We start from the raw sequence: 18,295 nt of genomic DNA, 5'->3' as shown, positions 1-18,295 counted from the left end.
ATGCACATTCTAAATTTATTAAATGGCCCATTTCCACAAAGGTAAAGGAAACTCACTTTAAAATAATTCATAAGGTCTACCCAGTTGCAGATTTTTTCTTAAGAAAAGGTTTAAATTTGAAGTGGATCCCTGTACATTTTGTAATGCAACCGATGAAACTTTAGAGCACATGTTCTTCTATTGCCCTGTATCTAAAAGATTTTGGGTCTATTTAAAAAGTTGTATATCACTTAAGGTAAACGACATTCTTTGACATTTCTCATATTTTGTTTTACATGGATAACCTAAACCCATCTATTTCTGATATGATTAATATCGTTATTCTTGCGGGTAAATATCATATTCATTGTAGTAAATGGAGAAATAGTAAGCCCTCTTTTGTTTGGCTCATAAATGATTTCGAATTACTTTTCTCATCTCTTAAAAGAATGTATTCTAACAAAATGGCAAGATTTATGGAGATACATCTCATTTATTGTTGTTTTGATTTGTGTCCCCATGGTTTAAGCCTTTTGCTTCTTTGCCCAGTGATTTAGAAGTTAATTTTGTTTATAAATGTGTATGTACCTTTTTAGATTCCCCCTATTTTATTTTGTTTTGTTATGTTTTGTGTATTCTGTCAACGTTTGTTTTGATGGGGGAAATATTGTGATGTGTTATATGGCTTATGTTTCCTCTGCGAGTTATTGTATGTTTTTTTGAATGTGTCAATTAGAAAAAAAGAAGGTAGGTTTAGCGTTGGTTGTTAGCCCAAGAGAAAACTGCGATGTTCTCAAGATTTGAGTTGCGTGATATTATGTTAGCTTCTCGTAAGATGGCCATCTTTGCTTGGTTGAAGCCAGACTGTATAGCATCACCCTGTCAGAGAGAGAGTGCGAGAGCAGGACATACCACCATCGTTTGGCTTGCTAGCTGGCTGCTAACTATTAGCCGTAAGCCGCAGTGAAAGCCGTCATGGGACTCATGCCGTTTTTTTGTGGTGAACTTTTATTGAACAACAAATAAAACAAGTACAGGTTATTAATTTAAGGAAACTCCAATGACTGTAGGAATAGAGGTGATACAATATTATAGGGACTATAAGAGGTAAAACGCCTAGTGTCAATACCGGGGACATTAACAACGTAAACACAGATTAATCAGAAGAAACGGAAAATGGTTAAGAAATAAATGATAAAAAGATTAAAAAAAAGTTAATACTGCTAGCTCAGATGTCAGTTTACGCTGATGATGCAATCGAGTGATAGCCATGCTTGTTACTCAGCCCATGCTCTATTTAATCTGGATAAAACTGAAAATCAACCCCTGCATAAAAGCTCCTCTTCATTTTAAACCTTAGTTGACGTCAGATGCCATATGAGCAACATCAGTGATGTCTAGAGAACACGTCTGAACATTCCTGGTACCCAGTTGAGATATTAATGCATTGCATATGTTAGTATGTCTGTTAGGAAATGACTGACACCAAAATTAACATTTTAACAACTACAATACTATTTTTAAACACTTGAAACTTCAGAGAGACATGGTTGAACTTGAACAGCAAAATTGAAAAAGTGAAAATATTACCTGAAAAACAAAACGGAAACCACATATTGCTAATCTAACAAACGTAACAAGGCCTATAAAATGAGATGTAAAAAAAGAACCGAAAATGAATATTGAAACGGTCCCAAACAATAGCCGGAACTTAAAAACTACTAGAATAACCATGGGCCATCACGGTTTGTCAAGATAAATACCCAATTGAGATATTAATATGCTCCATATGTTAGTATGTCTGTTAAGAAATGACTGACAACAAAATTAACATTTTAACAACTTTTAATACTATTTTTCAAACCATTTAAAATGGCCGCCGTCCAACGCCTGTAAATACTGCAAAGCCTCGGTGGTAGTCATGGTGCATCTGAAACGGCGTCAGTAACCAGACATGTTGGCGATAATAAAAAAATCAAGTTTCAACTGTTTCACTGTTAAAATGTGGAAATCCTACCAACACGGGGATCGCCGGATTGAATTCCCATGTTACCTCCAGCTTGGTCGGGCGTCTCTACAGACACAATTGGCCATTTCTGCAGGTGGGAAGCCGGATGTGGGTGTGTGTCCTGGTCACTGCACTAGTGCCTCCTCTGGTCGGTCGGGGCGCTTGTTCGGGGGGGAGGGGGAACTGGGGGAATAGTGTGATACGCCTGCGGGCTACGTCCCCCTGGTGAAACTCCTCACTGTCAGGTGAAAAGAACCGGCTGGCAACTCCACATGCATCAGAGGAGGCATGTGGTAGTCTGCAGCCCTCTCTGGATCGGCAGAGGGGGTGGAGCAGCGACCGGGACAGCTCAGAAAAGTGGGGTAATTGGCCAAGTACAATTGGGGAGAAGGGGGGGGGGCAAAAAGTGGAAACATATACTGTCTCAGCTGTGGTGCCTGACATCTCTCACTCACAGCAGTGGCACCACGCTTCAGTTCACCTTGGCCGTTAAAGGGAAAACAAAATGCCGCAGACCTCAGCTGTGTGGCGACACTTTAAAATTGAGTGATGACAAGGCAGTGTGCCAAATATGCAATTTGAAACTGGCCTACCACGGTGGCACAACAAGCATGATAAATCATCTGAATGCTGCAAGTAGTAGTAGGCTCTTCTTACAAGGTGTAAAAAAACGAGACTATACTAGCTAGCAAACTTGGCTATGCTCATGTTTGTTTTCCAGTCACTATTATCAAGCTGCTTTTATGCTCCGTTTTAAACAGTGACGTTAGATATGATTAAAAACGTGCACTTACTTTGCTTGGAAAATAGTTGTAACTGATCCAAATAGTTAAAATGAAACGTAAGGAGTAATGTGGGAACATCTGGGGCTAAGGCAATTATTGGCATAAAAAAGCCTAATAATTTGTCCATAGTGCATCCCCAGGCATTGCAGCCATCAACATCCTCAGCCACACCCAAAACTACACAGCAGACCCTACAGTTCTAAAAACCAGTAACAGGGAAAAGAAAGGGAGATGTATAACATGCCATAGTAGAGTTGTCCATCACTATGGATATGAGACCCATTAACACAGTCGAAGGCAAAGGCTTCAGATTATGTAACATGCATAAGATACACCAAACCTTTTGAAAAAAGTTTTTTTTATCAACGAATAACACAAACAACAATACTATAGAATAACATAATCCATAACAATATCCTAAAGTAAACCAAAAGACATATGTTACACTGCTATGCCGTCCATCTCAGCCAACAACAGCGAAATGTCTGGCTGACTCCTTCCCAAGTCATACCCCCGCCCCTGCCGAATCTCAGAGTATTCGCTGTTGATTACTACCGAAGCTTCAGAGCCCAAAACATGGTATTCTTGGGAGAGAGATCCCTCCTCTGCTGCTCTCCCTGAGGTTTCTTCCTATTTTTTCTCCCTGTTAAAGGTTTTTTTTAGGGAGTTGTTCCTTATCCGATGAGAGGGTCTAAGGATAGGATGTTGTGTTGTTGTTAAGCCCACTGAGGCAAATTTGTAATTTGTGATATTGGGCTATACAAATAAAATTGATTTGATTTGATTCTGGACAGACCTAGCACATATGTGACATTGCTGTCTATGTCTCAAATGGATGTACAAAACTGTTGTTACAACAAATCGTCACAGAAAGTTGAGTCAGTTCATCTGGACACAATGTTTGAGAGAAATATTTCATCACTCATCTGTGACCTCTTCAGTCTCAACTGATTGCAGGTATCCTCACCCTTACAAACAATACAGTGGCATAATGACCGAAAACAAAAATCGGTTTCATATGCAAAATGCCATGACCATTAACTAGAGTTTCAATGACAATGTGTACTATTCACAGAGGATTGGGGAATAGTTGCAATCACAGCATTGTAAAGTGGCGACAGATGTATGCTTAAAGTGGTACTGACATCAAAATCTGAAAATTCCTATTGATAGGCTATGTTCCGAGTTGGAATGTGACCACGGAGAAATTCAGTGGCCAAAACAGCGCTACTGCGGCCACTCGAGATTTGCATATAGGGTGTGTCCATAGAACCACGGCGAAGCCGTTCTTTCACACCCTCCTGCTAGCTACTTGGCTCGAGTTTGTGCTATTTTGCTGAGACTTTATTATCAATCTTGCTATGACGTATTGCTATCTATCTGTCTATCTATTTATCTAAATATCTATCATCTATCTAACAGTTATTTGTATCATCGAACATATTTGCCAAGTTGTATTGCACTGCCGTGCCGTAGGCCTACCACAATTTTTTTCTACAGCAAGTGATGAGCGGTAGTGAGCCCCACCCACGCGAACACCCAGGAAGACAGTAGCCAATAGCTTTGAATTCATAAAACCACACCTATTTTCAGTTATGATTCAAACTCCCAATGTTAAATGTGTTGAGAAAGGGCATGTCACGACTATGGCCGGACTTGACGAAGCAGCAATAATTGACAACGCTGTCTTCGGGAGGGGGGCGGAGTCGGCTAGTGTTTGTCACATGAATGCCTGTCTGTGTGTGTCGGAAAAAGCAGTGGTTTGGCATGGATCCGCCTTGCCACTTTTGTGACAAGGCGTCTCCTTCGAGACTGTTGGCCGGAGAGATGCAGTTGGTGAACGCATGCAGTACGAGGGTGGGTGTTTGAACTAAAATAGGGATCGATTGGCCACTAAATTGGGAGAAATCAGAAATAAATTTGAAAAAAAGAAAGAAAGAGCATGTCAGTCTCTCTTTAAGTTCCCCCCCTCAGTTCAGGGATGGTCATTCCCTCTTCACATATGTACTAGATGGCCTCTTTGACTCCCCGTTCAAACCAGCGTTCTTCCCTATCAAGGCTGTGCACATCCCAATCCTTGAAAGAGTGGCCACTGACCTGTAGATGGGTGTAGACTGTGGAGTCCTGCCCGATGCATTAGCTCTTCTGTGTTGTGCCATCCTCTTGGCCAGCATCTGTTTGGTTTCCCCAATATACAAGTCACAGCATTCCTCCTGGCACTTAACAGGTACACTATATTGCTCTGTTTGTGCCGGGGGACCCAATCCTTGGGGTGAACCAGTTTCTGGCACAGTGTGTTTTGGGGTTTGAAAGCAACTGAGACGCGGTGTTTGGACAATACGTGTCTCAACTGTTCCAACACCCCGCTACATATGGAATCGCCACTGGTTTATGCTTAGACAGCTGTTGTCCTTTTCTCTTTGATTGGCTGGTGTGCTGTTTGTGCGTCGTCCTGGCTTTGACAAATGCCCAGTTAGGATAACCACACTTAACCATGGCCTGTTTAATGTGGAGTTTTGCGTTGGTGGGGATGTTGTCAGCTCGATGGTACAGCGTCCTGATGACTCCTAGTTTGTGCTCCAGTGGATGATGAGAGTCAATCCTTAAGTACTGATCAGTATGTGTTGGTTTACGATAAACATCAACAATCAAATGTTCCCCATCACCAATTACAGTTTCACAGTCTAATAAGGCTAACCTGTCATTTTTCACCTCCTCCCTGGTGAACTTGATGTCATTGTCCACAAAGTTAAAGTGGTCGGTGAAATGTGGTACATCCTGAGATTTGATTTTAACCCAGCTTTCCCCACAAATCTGAACCAATGGCTAGGTGGTGGTGTTCCTGGATACGACATCATTTTTTCCAATGCCTCCATATACAAGTTGGTCACTAGGTAAAATTGGGGAACCCATAGCACACCTATGCCTCTGTCTGCAATACTGCCCCCTTTATATGAAGTATGTGGACTGAAGACACGGCTTCAGGAATAGACACACTTGGTCAGTGTCTTCATACATGCTCAATAATCCAAGTGAGAAAATCACAGAAAGTTGAATCAGTTCATCTGGACACAACGTTTATTGAGAGGACCATTAACAGTCATGGCAATTTGCATATGAAACTGATCGTTGTTTTTGGTCTTTATGCCACTGTATTGTTTATACGGATGGGGATACCTGCAGTCAGTTGAGACCGAAGAGGTCACTTAGATGAGTGGTGAAATCTTTCTGTCAATAAACGTTGTGTCCAGATGAACTGATTTAACTTTCTGTGATTTCCTTACCTGGAGTATTGAGCATGCATAAAGACAACAAATCATCTTCCTTCCCATTTTTATTGATTCAGAGCCCTGTAATTATAAGGAAAGAAATTAGAAGTGATGGTTTATCGCGTTAATAACCAGGTAGCTCTCAAGCGTGTTATGCACACTTAATAATTCTCTCTCTTACCATTAAAAGGAAATTTCACTGATGGTTTTGTGTGTGTGCAATCAGTATTGATGAGTAATGTAACGGAGCAGTAGTCCTCACTGTATACTATACTGACTGAGAAATCAGTGTTTTCCTGTTCAGAGTCTTTCCCACAACACCTGCACATACAAGAATGCATTGCAAATAAGCCTCTATATCGTCGTCCATAAAATCCTCTGTGTTAGTGTTGTGGGACGTCATTTCCACCATCGGAAACGTAGCTTAGTGAAGAGAATGAGTATGTGTTGTTTTGAGAAACCCTGCTCGGCTGTAGTTTTCCCAGCTGCCAACTGACTTCACAACATGTAACTTTCACTGCCACTCCTGAGATGGAGAAATGATTGGGAACTACTGCAGCTGTTTTTCATGTGCTATTCCTCTCGCAGATAGACAGACAGGTGCAAGGTTTAAAATTGGTGAATTTTTCCTTTAAGATGGAACGCCAAGTACCATTAATGTAAATTATTGCAAAAATGCTGCGCTCACCTATATTAAAACTTGATATCGTGTCTAAAATTCAAGGCCATTTCATTTTTATTGAATTTGTGTGCCAACATGCAATATTTGAGTGTCCTTCTGTAAGCTTAAGTTGGCATGATCAGTGGTTAGGATCAGTAGAAGTGCACCCTGCTCTGACTGAACAAATCCACCGTCTCTGCCAATTCTTTTTTCGGAGTGGAGTGACTCATCCTCTATCTGCAAAAAAACCCTTATGAAAATGCTAAAAATACATACATAGAGTGTGACACCATCTTAGGGCCTCCAATAATGGTTTAGGAATTCAGCAATGGTTTTAACTACGTCAGATAATTCAGCTGTCAGCATCATTAAAACCGCACAGTTTTATGATCCCATTCAGCCAATCAACAGATGAAGCAAACCTTGTTTCTCAACATGTCCAAAGAAAATATTATACATTAGCAGCACAATTAAAGCAAACCTTTTTGAATTTAAATAGAATTATGTTTGTTTGTTTTTTTGTTCTCTGCTTGGTGCTAATAGCAAACACGTCTTATTCAGCCAATGTGGTCTTCAACAAGCTCATACCAGAATGCTGAAACAAAGGTTTGCAGTTATCATGCAAGGCACATCAAATTTTACCCTGGATGAAGGAGTTTCAGAAGCTAAAGGTCTCTTAAACCCAACCTGGACACTGTCTTCTGTTTTTATCATCCAAACAGATGAAGAGAAGGGATGTGAAACCCCACAGAGTGACCCGTTGAACCCTGATAGCCCTTTGATATTTATCGGCTAGGGTGGGGTTTTATCTGCTCTGTCTGGTGCCCTGCCTCAGAGGAACTTCTGCTTTAAACACATGCTGCTCCCCATTGACCTCTGCCCCACCAACACTAGATTCTCATTTCTCAGCTGCCAGTAAAAAAAACAAAAAACGGAAATACACTCCTCTAGGTTGAATTGACTTAAACCAATTACACAGGAGCTGTGTGATTAAGAGCAAAGTTCTGCTCAGTATTACAAGGGGCAGATTCTTTTGTGTGCAAGACAAAAAAGCAAATGACAAGTGGATCATTGAAAGTTGTCTCTGCATGTCCTGCTTTTTTTTTTCTCTAAATATTAACGCTTTTTTTCTTTTTCTTTCTGTTCTTTCTTTTTATTTTTGCAGCAACAGTTTCTAGGCCACCTTTTAACTCCTTCGGGGATTGTTGTGGCCCCACAGATCCAGACGAAGGTTCTAAGGTCTTTGTCGCCCAGGAAAGCACCGGTTGCAACCAAGCAGGCTGCAACTGGCACCAGGTCCTCTTCATCATCAGACCAGCCCCGAATCCTCTACCAGTGTGGGGACTGCGATGAGCTTTTCAAGACCCTGGACCTTTGGCAACAACATCGCAGAGAGGGTTCCTGTCTTCAGTCTAACTCTGCAACCACATTAGAAGGAGATCCTAGACCTGAGCCAGAAACTGATCAACAACCCGTTCCAGAAGTAGAGGCCATGTTGGAACCGGACCCAGATGAGGCTGGATCCCCAGAGCATGTAGAGGAAGTGGGTCAAACCACAGCTGAGGAGGAGGCCCGGTCCCAATCTGTTGAAGAGCCTCCTGCTGCGATGTCTGTAGAACCGCCCACTGAGACATCTGTAGAGCCGCCCGCTGAGACGTCTGTAGAGCCTCCCACAGAAACATCTTCAGCTCAGAGCTCAGACCCCCCCATTTCTGAGCGTAGCGCCGCTTCGACCTGTGAAGAGCCTGAGGATTCGTCTCCCTCCAGGAGGAGAGGGGCCAACAAAAAGTCCAAGCCAGAACCTGTGCTCCTGTGTGTAGACTGTGGCTCAAGCTTTGGCCTGGTGTCCGAGTTGGTGGCTCATCGCAAGTCCCAGCATGGACTGGAGGAAGCCCTGCACCGCTGCTTTGTGTGTGGGGAGAGCTTCCTTAACACTACTCTCTTTCTCTATCACCGCAAGCAGCACCGGCAAAAAGGTGAGGAGAAGGAGATGGGGGAAGCTACGATGACATCAGAGGAGGATTCTCAGATCGATACCATGGAGGGGCAGGATGCTACTTCCTCCTCCTCCACCTCTAGCTTCACCAAGCCTGAGATGTTCCTGTGCACCCAGTGTGGTGAAAGCTTTAACAGCGAGGAAGGGCTGGCCATCCATCGTAAGAGCAAGCACGGTCTGCAGGAGGCCCTCCACCACTGCTCCCAGTGTGGTAAGGACTTCATGAACACCACCCAGTACTTGTATCATCGCCGGCTACACCGCTCTAACCCAGGGACCGAAGCAGTGGATGGAGCTGAGGTTGTGGTTGATGGCACCACCACTCCTCCTGAGGACACATCACAGACTACGAAAAGGCTTCTTTCCCCTTCCTCCTCCTCCAGTGAATTAGGGTGTCCTCAACCTAAGAGGAGCCGAATCGGCAACATTAATTTGCTCAAAGGTAAGTGGAATAATTAAATTCCCCTAAAAATCGGCAAAAAAACTGAAATAATTTCTCACTAGCTCAATATGTCTTGGCCATTTTTATTTAAACATGCCTTTTATTTATGCAGGGAATCCCAACTGAGACCAAAGTCTCATTTAGAGCTGGACAATATCAATATTATATTGATATTGTTATATGAGACTAGATATTGTCTTTAATTTTGATTACCGTCACATTGTCAACATCGAGATATTCAGTCAAAAGTATTGTGATATTTGACTTAATATCACCCAGCCCTAGGTTTCGGTGCACTACATAAAATTAAAAGACAATATGGAACAAAACAGATAATATAATGCAATGAAAGACACATGGCTAAAAAAAAAATTCTCTGGTAAGGCGAGTATTTTAACATAGATTTCAAATGGTATGAGGGTACCAAAAATTGGATTGATGCAATTTTCTGGAATTTATTCAAGGCATAAGGACCCCCCAAAATGGAGAGCATTTCTGCGTAAATATATTGATGATGATAATAGAACTTCCTCATAAACTTCATGACCTTAATTATATATGATTTTCATCTTCTTAGATAATGACAAGGGAACAGGCTCCAACAAGGAGGAGTCAGAGGGGAGCACTGTAATTGACTCAGGCCCTACTAACCTCCCTCCCCCTGCCAAGCTGTTGCAGGACTGGGCTCGAACTCCGCTACCCCATGTTTGCCCCTATTGTGGCAAAACCTTCACTCGACGTGTCTTCCTACGCACCCACGTCTTCAGCCACACTGGGGAGAAGCTCTTCACATGCAAGGTTGAATTTCGAATTTGATCAGACAACTGTATTCTATCTTGGGGGATAATTCGTTTGATGCAGATGTAATGGATGTCATGCAGGTGACATGGAAGGCATGATGGGATACTTTGAAGTAGGTTAGACGCTGTGGCAGACGTATGGGGCTGCATGATTTGACAGAGCCCTGCTCTCATTTTATTTAAAAGATTTTCCTTTCTTTAAACTGAGTCTGTTATGACATTGTGCTCTATACACTGGGCCATTTTTGATAATTTTAGCGAGAGCAAGTCAGTCAAACAACTTTATTTATTCCCTCAACAGGCACGGTTAAAATGGCGACTTCAGTGCATCGTGTAAAAACAGGAAACGGAAGCGCTAATCCAGATTATTGTTGTTGTGAAGGTGTGCTCAAAGGCGTTTACCAACTCCCAGAGCCTGCTGCGCCACAGCATGATCCACACTGGCGACAGGCCTTTCAACTGTGACGTGTGCGGCAAGAACTTCTCTCAGGCAGCCACCTTGAAGAGACACCAACACACGCACACATCAACACAGCCTCGACGCAAGCGTGGACGCAAACCGGTAAGATCTGTAGAAACCTCTGCACGCTAAAGGACAATCGCAGCTTCAAAACTTATGCCCCTTTTCCACTGCATGGTACTGGCTCAACTCGACTCTACTCTATTCGATTCTACTCGCTTTGGGATTTCGTTTTCGACCACAGATAGTATGCCCTCATGGCGAAGCCCCGCTGATCATTTGTGGGCGTGTTGACTAGTATTTTATTTATATTTAAGTAAATATAAATAAACATACATATATTTATATTATATTTTATTTATTTTATTTTATTCATTTATTTATAGTGGTATTTTCACGTCACCTTTTAGTATCGGCTCAGCTCACTTGGAACCTCGACAGAGGTGGTACCAAAAAATGTACCTGGTACCAGGTACTTTCCCTAACTTTCGCCCAATGGAAAACCAAAAAAAAGCAAGTAGAGTTGAGTTGAGTCGAGGCAGTACTATGCAGTAGAAAAGGGGCATTAGTTTCCAAAATACAATACGGTACAGCAGGGTTCCCCAATTAGTTTTTCCCAAGGGCCAAATCATGCCATGCATGCCAAGACAAGGGCCAAAACATCGGTTTGTTCCCCCAGTGCGCTAGCAAAAGTTGTTTTATGTGCAGGTGTTGTTGTTGCTGCTATTACAATTATTATTATTATTAGTAGTAGTAGTATTAGTAGTTTTAGTAGTGGTGGTAGTAGTAATAATTTAGGCCTGGGATTCTTAAAGCCTGTGTTGAGGGTCACACAAGAAAAAAAAAGCACTCTTGAAACAAAATAAGTTCAAAATCAACCATTTAATTACAGACAAAAATGGATGTTCATTCCCCAATTAGTGAGAGAAGTGAGAGTGAGAGGATGAGGCAATCCTTCTGATGTTGGGCCTGTATTCTGTTGTGGCAAGCCAGAGGCACTGGGTGAAGATGTGCTTTGGAGAGACTGTTTCTTCCCTGGTTCTTGATAGAGTTCATTGAAGAAAACGATGACTCACATATCTATGTGTAGGGGATAATTGTGAGTAGGGGCATTGTAATAGCTCACATATTTTTGAATTGAGCTTGGGGAACCACGTCGTCACTCACCTCAACGCACAACTCAGCTTGTGTTGTGCTTTGAGCAAATCAGATGTTCCCATCTCCAAGACCTCCAGCTGAAGAGTTGCCTCATCATGGAAGGTACCAGCCTTTTGGCCCCTGCGGTCCACTGGCCGTCAGCCGAAATGGAGAATGGCTGCCTCAGGAAGAGGAGGATGTCACCTGAGAGTTTAGCAGAGCTTTCAAATGAAGTTTTCTGCCAGGCTCATCACGAAATCCTTCATCGCTGGATCTTCCCGCATGTCATTCTTCTCACAATGCTGCTGCAGACATGGAAAGTACAACTTGCTCCGGTGAATGTCTCTCCCCAAAAGGTTCAGCTTCGATCGGAAAGCTTCAACCGCCTCGCACATGTCTACAACGGTGTGGTTCTTGCCTTGTAATTGCAGATTAAGGTGATTTAGATGAGACACGATGGCACACAAAAAATAACATATGCCATCACCTTATTGTCACTTAAAAACCGCTGATATTTTTGGGCTTTTTGGCTCTGCAGTCTGGATAAAAATGACCTAAACTCATCGCGCAGGTCGCACACCCTCAGCACATGGCCTTTGCTCAGCCAGCAAACATCATTATGCAGCAAAAGATCCTTGTGTTCCGCTGACATTTCTTCCAGCAATGTTCTGAAAAAGCGATGTTGCAGACTAGAACTCTTCGTGAACGAAATTTACCAGTCTCATCACAGTATCCATCGACTCTTTCGTTTCCCCACACAGTTTAGCACACAACACTGATTTGTAAATAATGAAATTAAATTAAATGAAGCAGTGAAATGAAGCAATGAAATGCTAAGAGTGCTAGGTTAACAGCGGCAAGCCTGCTTACCAAGCAAGTCCTTATGTTGTCCCGCCATTGACAGAGCCCCATCGGTGACAACGGACACAATTTCACTCACATCCAAGCCGTTGTTCTCAAGTTGTGGGCCCAGGCAGAGGAAGCAAGCAAAAGTAGCTCTTCCCGAAAGGTCTTCCCATTAAAAAAAAATTCTGAACACAGATAGTTCTTCCATATTGGTTCGGTCACAGGACGAGTGTATGACTAGTGATATGGCTTCTGCTTTCTTCAAATCGATGAGTAGATTGAAAAACACTCCTCCACTAAAAGTCCTACTCTTCTTGTTGCCATTTAAGCCGACAATGGCACCTGCTTTAATAGCTGCTCAATCATTTTCTTGTTTTTCTCATCATGACTTAAAACTTCACCAGCCATATCAATTGCACATGTTTTAATCAACTCAGCGTTAGCAAATGGCTTTTTAGTTTTAGCAGGTTCCATGAAATATGCAATGATGCAGCTGTTCCACTCTCTTTTCCCGATGTTGTATGTTGTTATCATATTTGCTATTTTTTGTTTGCGGTGATCTGATTTTGTAGAGTAGTTGGCATTTAAACTGGCAGCATGCATAGTGTTGAAGTGCCGCTTGAGATGATCTGCTGTGCAGACAGCTACGGTCTGCACGCATATCAAGCATGTTGGCTTGGCATTGGCGTGGTCTGGTAAAATCAAACAAAACTGATCTGTCCACTCCAGTCACATTTGAACTGACGATTTTCCTGGTTGACTTTGTGCTTTTTCGCGTAGGCCATGTTCTTAGTTTAGGACAGTTATCAATTATCTGTGACCTCACTAGTGAGTGGCTCTGTCTAGTCAAGGACCGTAGAGAGTGCGGAGTACATCTTAACATCTACGCGCGCTCTGTGGCATAGGTCAAGTGTACGGTGTGGGGTGAGGTCAAAATAAAGTGGAGCAGCATGCACTTTATGTCACATGTTGTGCACTTTATTTCACATGTTATGACAGGTGCATTAGTGCAATGGGTCGGTGCAGGCCAGACATTTGGCTCTTGCGGGCTGGACCTGGCCCATGGGCCGCTTATTGGGGTTCCGGGCAATACACTATATGTATTCTGGGGGGAGAAATGCTAGATAGAATTCACCAGTTTTTTTTGAGGGGGGGGTTCCCCCTTTTTCTCCCCAGTTGTACCCGGCCAATTACCCCACTCTTCTGAGCTGTCCCGGGCGGTGCTCCACCACCTCTGTCGACCCGGAGAGGGCTGCAGACTACCATATGCCTCCTCGGATACATATGGAGTCGCCAGCCGCTTCTTTTCACCTGACAGGAGTTTTGCCAGGGGGATGTAACATGTGGGAGGATCATGCTATTCCCCCTCCACCCCCCCACCCCCTGAACAGGCGCCCGACCGACCTAAGGAGGCGCCAGTGCAGTGACCAGGACACATACCCACATCCAGCTTCCCACTCGCAGACATGGCCAATTTAGTCTGTACGGACGCCCGACCAAGCCTGTAATGTGGGGATTCGAACCAGAGATCCCCGTGTTGGTAGGCAACGGAATAGACTGGTACGCTACCCGGACTCCCCTAGAATACACCAGTTCTAACTGAAATGATTCTGTTTCTGGTAGTTGTAGGGGTTTGAGAGTAAAATAATCTGAAGATGATTTCCAATTTCTAAATCTCACAATATGCTTTGCTTAAAAAGTGATGGGTATGGATGTGGGTGGCACGGGGGCCTAGTGGTTAGCACTGTTGCCTCACGGCAAGAAGGTCCTGGGTTCGTACCACAGGCCGTCCCAGGTCCTTTCTGTGTGGAGTTTGCATGTTCTTCCCGTGTCTGCATGGGTTTCCTGTGGGTGTTCTGGTTTCCCCCCACCATCAAAAAAGACATACATGGTAGGGTTAATACTCCTGCCTGTGCCCCTGACCAAGGTAATGGAAAGAAGAAATGGAGTTGGTCCCCGGGCGCTGCAGCTGCCCACTGCTCCTATACAATAGGATGAGTTAAATGCAGGGAACAAATTGATTGTAAGAATACAACTTTTAAAGAATACAATGATAAAATAAAGTGGTTTTCTTCTGTCACATTTTGTACAGAGTGCATCATTTTAAGATTATCCATGGCTTCAGAAATGTGAAACGGTTAACTTTTTTTGCATAATTTACTGGGAAATGCTTTTTTTCTAACTTGGGGTGTTGTGTGAATTCTCTCTCCGCAGGTATGCAGTTTGGACAGTGAAGAAGCCACCCATCTCTTCCCTTGTCCTCAATGCCCCTCACGATTCAACTCCGAGGATCAGCTCAACCATCACAAGTAAAAATATTTTTATGATAGTCACTGTTTGAGCACATTTTATTTGACCCGATTTAACAGAGATAGTGCTGCACCTCGCTCTCACCCACTTCCTTATAGAGCAGAAACTGTCCACGTCCCAAATTCCAACCTTATTTACAGGTGTAACTACATTAAAATTACTGCTCCAAGCAGAGCCCAGGACAGGATTTAGATAAGGCTCCTTCCCCTAGCCAGGAGCTGCAGTAGCTGAGCTATGTTTGACCACTGAGCAAGGTCTTTAAGCTATGTAGTAAACACACTGCCTGAGATGTCGGGGCGCCCTTGAGCCCAGCCACAGATGATTGACAGGCGGAGGCCCAGTAAATTAAGATGATCATGATATGGAAGAAAAAACCGTTACGAGCTGCATCCTGCTGTACCTGGGTAAGGAAGGGGAAGGTATGTAGGTGGGTGTGGTGGCCTTGGCCGGTGAGAGAGGTGATGTGATACGACGGACTCATCACTGACCCTAGAACCATTGTCAGCATGCTTGGACAGCCAATGAACCATTATCCTTTTAAGCACCACTCTGTCAGTAGTTGAGGAAAAGCTGAGGTAGTCCGTGTGTATATATTAACTGTGTTGCACACACATACACTCACTTATCGGAGGACATTTAGCTTGGTGGAGAGATGACCCCAACTGAAATTTTAATTTTCCCAGCAGCCTTGGGGTCAGCTGTCCCTTAAATATTTATTTCTTATCATCGCCATATAAGAGAAGCTGGCCTCCCCATATAGGTTTTGAGGTGCTCCTGCACACAACTTGAAGCATCCTGCACCAAGAGACTTTATGCAGAGTGAAGTGCTGAAAAAATCCATTACCTGTTGCAGTGTGCCGTATATAAAACATAAGTGGTTTGTATTTTTTAGCATCGTGTTTCATTAACTTAACCATAGTCTCTGTATATGCTGAGTAGTGAATGGCTTTCCAACCAACATGCATTGTCTTTACATTACAGGATGCACAGCAATGATAAAATGTTAGCTGAAAACATCCTACTACCTCTCCCCTCCTCCCTCAACGCTGTATCCAGAGTAACATTATGCAATGGATAGTCTTTTATGTTCTGAGTCTCTCTCCCCCAGTTAACTGTTAGTATTCTATCTCCAGCTGTTTAACACCTAGAGAATACCCCTCATTTAACCTAATGCACAGCTGAGCATATTGGTTTTAGTAATCCCCATAACAGATGACATGCAGCTCGGCAGCTTTTTGCTAAAACGTGGTTATGTTCTTCTTTATCAGAGATTAAAGTGTACTTATGCTGAGGCTTTTAATGCCAGGTGCACAAATTGTAGTGCGATTGCTATATTTGTGTGTATTAACGGTTTGGTAGTGCACCTCTCGCTGGTCTCAGCCTGTGCAAGCCAACTGCTGCATGGATTCCAGAATAATGCTGCACACTTTGTTTTCAACCTGGCACGAGAAGCACACGTCTCACCTTTATTGCACACACTCTTGTGTGTCTCTCACAGTCATTCCTGGTTGCTGCCTGCATGAAGTTCAAACCCTGCTGTTAGCTTTCCGGGCAGTTCAAGAACTGCAATGACTTACCGACTTGCCTGCGAACCCATATTAACATGATGTACACTCCTGCGCGCCCTGTTAGATCTACCGCTGTAAGGCTGCTGTCTGTGTTTATTTCAAAAAGCCCGAGCTCTAGGTCCATTTTGCTTACTTTATTCAAGTAAGGCCTGAAACCTTCTCTTTTCCAGGCCTGACTTAATATATACATATATATGGCCCTAAGCACGACTGATGCTGATCTGTGGCTTTGGTCAGCTAATTGGTATTTTGAATTCCCTATTACTTGTGTCACTATTGATGGTCTAGACCAGGGGTCTCAAACTCAACTTACCTGGGGGCCACTGGAGGTAGAGTTTGGGTGAGGCTGGGCCGCAAGTATTAAAAAAAAAAAAAAATACAACCGATCCAATGTTCTCAATCTTTTTTTTTATATATATATACAGGGGATCAAAACAAGACAGGTAACAGTGCAAGTGCAGGAACAAAAACGAACAGTGTGAGATAAAAAGGGGACACCAGGTTCTGTTATGACAAGATGGAATACTAATAAGCTAATAAGCTAAAAAAAACAAAACAAAACAACAAAAACAAACAAGCTATCAAATAAGCTCATTGACCTGCAGTGCAGGTCAATGAGCTTATTTGAAGCACAGGAGGGGCATCTTGCACATCAAAGGAGAAGGGGTCAGCAAAAATTTGAAAAGTGGCTCTGTGTGTCTTGAACTCTGCAAACCTGTGATCAAATTGCTCCTGTAGCTTCACAATGGCATCAGCATACTTCTCACCACTGAATGGTGTGCCTGCATCCATGAGTGCCTTGCATGCTGGGAAATGGCAGAGGTTTGTCTGAGAGACCTGGGCTTTCCATAACACAAGTTTTGTGGAGAATGATCTCACGTTGTCATAGGCAGCACTGACAAGCTGCCCCTGGTTTTGTAATTTCTTGTTCAGTACATTCAGCTCATGTGTGATGTCAACAAGGAAAGCTAAGTCCATGAGCCATTTGGGATCACTTAGCACAGGAACAGCCATCCCAGCCTTCTCCATGAAGGCTTTCAATTCTGCTCTCAACTCAAAAAACCTCTTCAAGACGTTTCCCCTGCTGAGCCAACGTACCTCAGTGAAGTAGAGCACATCCTCATATGCTGACTCTATGTCCTCCAAAAAGGCGCGGAACACCTGGTGCTTTAAACCCCTGGATCTGATATGGTTGATGCATTTCACAACGAAAGACATCACATTGTCAAACTTAAGGCATTTGCTGCAAAGGGCCTGCTGATGGATAATGCAGTGCAGAGCAATGGCCTCCTCCACACCCTCCTCTTCCAGTTTTTTTTGAACAAGTGCCACCACTCCATTTCGCCTCCCTGTCATTGATGGCGCTCCGTCGGTTGTTATTCCAGCAAACCTCTTCCATGGCAAACCCGCATCCACAATGGCATCACACAGCTGGCGGAATATCTCCTGAGAGGTGGTCTGGCCATGCACTGGAATCACTGTGAGCAACTCCTCCATCACTTCAAAACTGTCGTCAACACCACGGACATAGTTTGCGAGCTGCGCAGTGTCAATGATGTCTGTGCTCTCATCAAGAGCAACTGAGTATGCACAGAAACGTTTGGCTTTCTCACGCAGTTGGTCATATATGTTACCTGACAGGTCAGAAATGCGCTCTGCCACTGTGTTGGCTGAAAGGCTGATATTGCTAAACTGACCCTTCTTTTCCGGACAGACTATACTTCCAGCCTGTAACATGCACTTTTTAACAAACTCCCCTTCTTTGAATGGCTTTCCCGACTTAGCAATCATCTCACTCACCACGTAGCTAGCTTCGACTGCTGCATCATTATCTTTGCTAGCTTTCTTGAAGAAATCTTGTCGCTTCAGTAAACATGTTTTAAGATTGGCGACCCGTTTCTCTCTCTCATCTCCCTGGTATTTTGTATACTCATCAGCATGTCTAGTCGAGTAATGACATCTGATGTTGTATTCCTTGTGCACCGTAACTTTCTCGGTGCATATAAGACACGTCGGGCTGCCTCTGTGCTCAAC

The 18,295-nt window shown here is 43.4% G+C and overlaps 1 protein-coding gene across 1 annotated transcript in view; it reads left to right on the top strand.

Moving 5' to 3' along the window:
- The window catches only part of LOC130118030 (zinc finger protein 420-like), a 44,742-nt gene that overhangs the window by 14,539 nt on the left and 11,908 nt on the right, over positions 1-18,295 (top strand). The window contains exons 3-6 of the mRNA XM_056286329.1: positions 7,868-9,140; positions 9,718-9,938; positions 10,323-10,502; positions 14,598-14,692. Coding sequence (XP_056142304.1) covers positions 7,868-9,140; positions 9,718-9,938; positions 10,323-10,502; positions 14,598-14,692 — 1,769 coding nt within the window. The remainder of the gene's footprint in view (positions 1-7,867; positions 9,141-9,717; positions 9,939-10,322; positions 10,503-14,597; positions 14,693-18,295) is intronic.

Source organism: Lampris incognitus, chromosome 9, assembly GCF_029633865.1.
Source record: "Lampris incognitus isolate fLamInc1 chromosome 9, fLamInc1.hap2, whole genome shotgun sequence".
Taxonomy (NCBI): Eukaryota; Metazoa; Chordata; class Actinopteri; order Lampriformes; family Lampridae; genus Lampris; species Lampris incognitus.
This window is presented reverse-complemented; position numbering and strand designations above follow the sequence as displayed.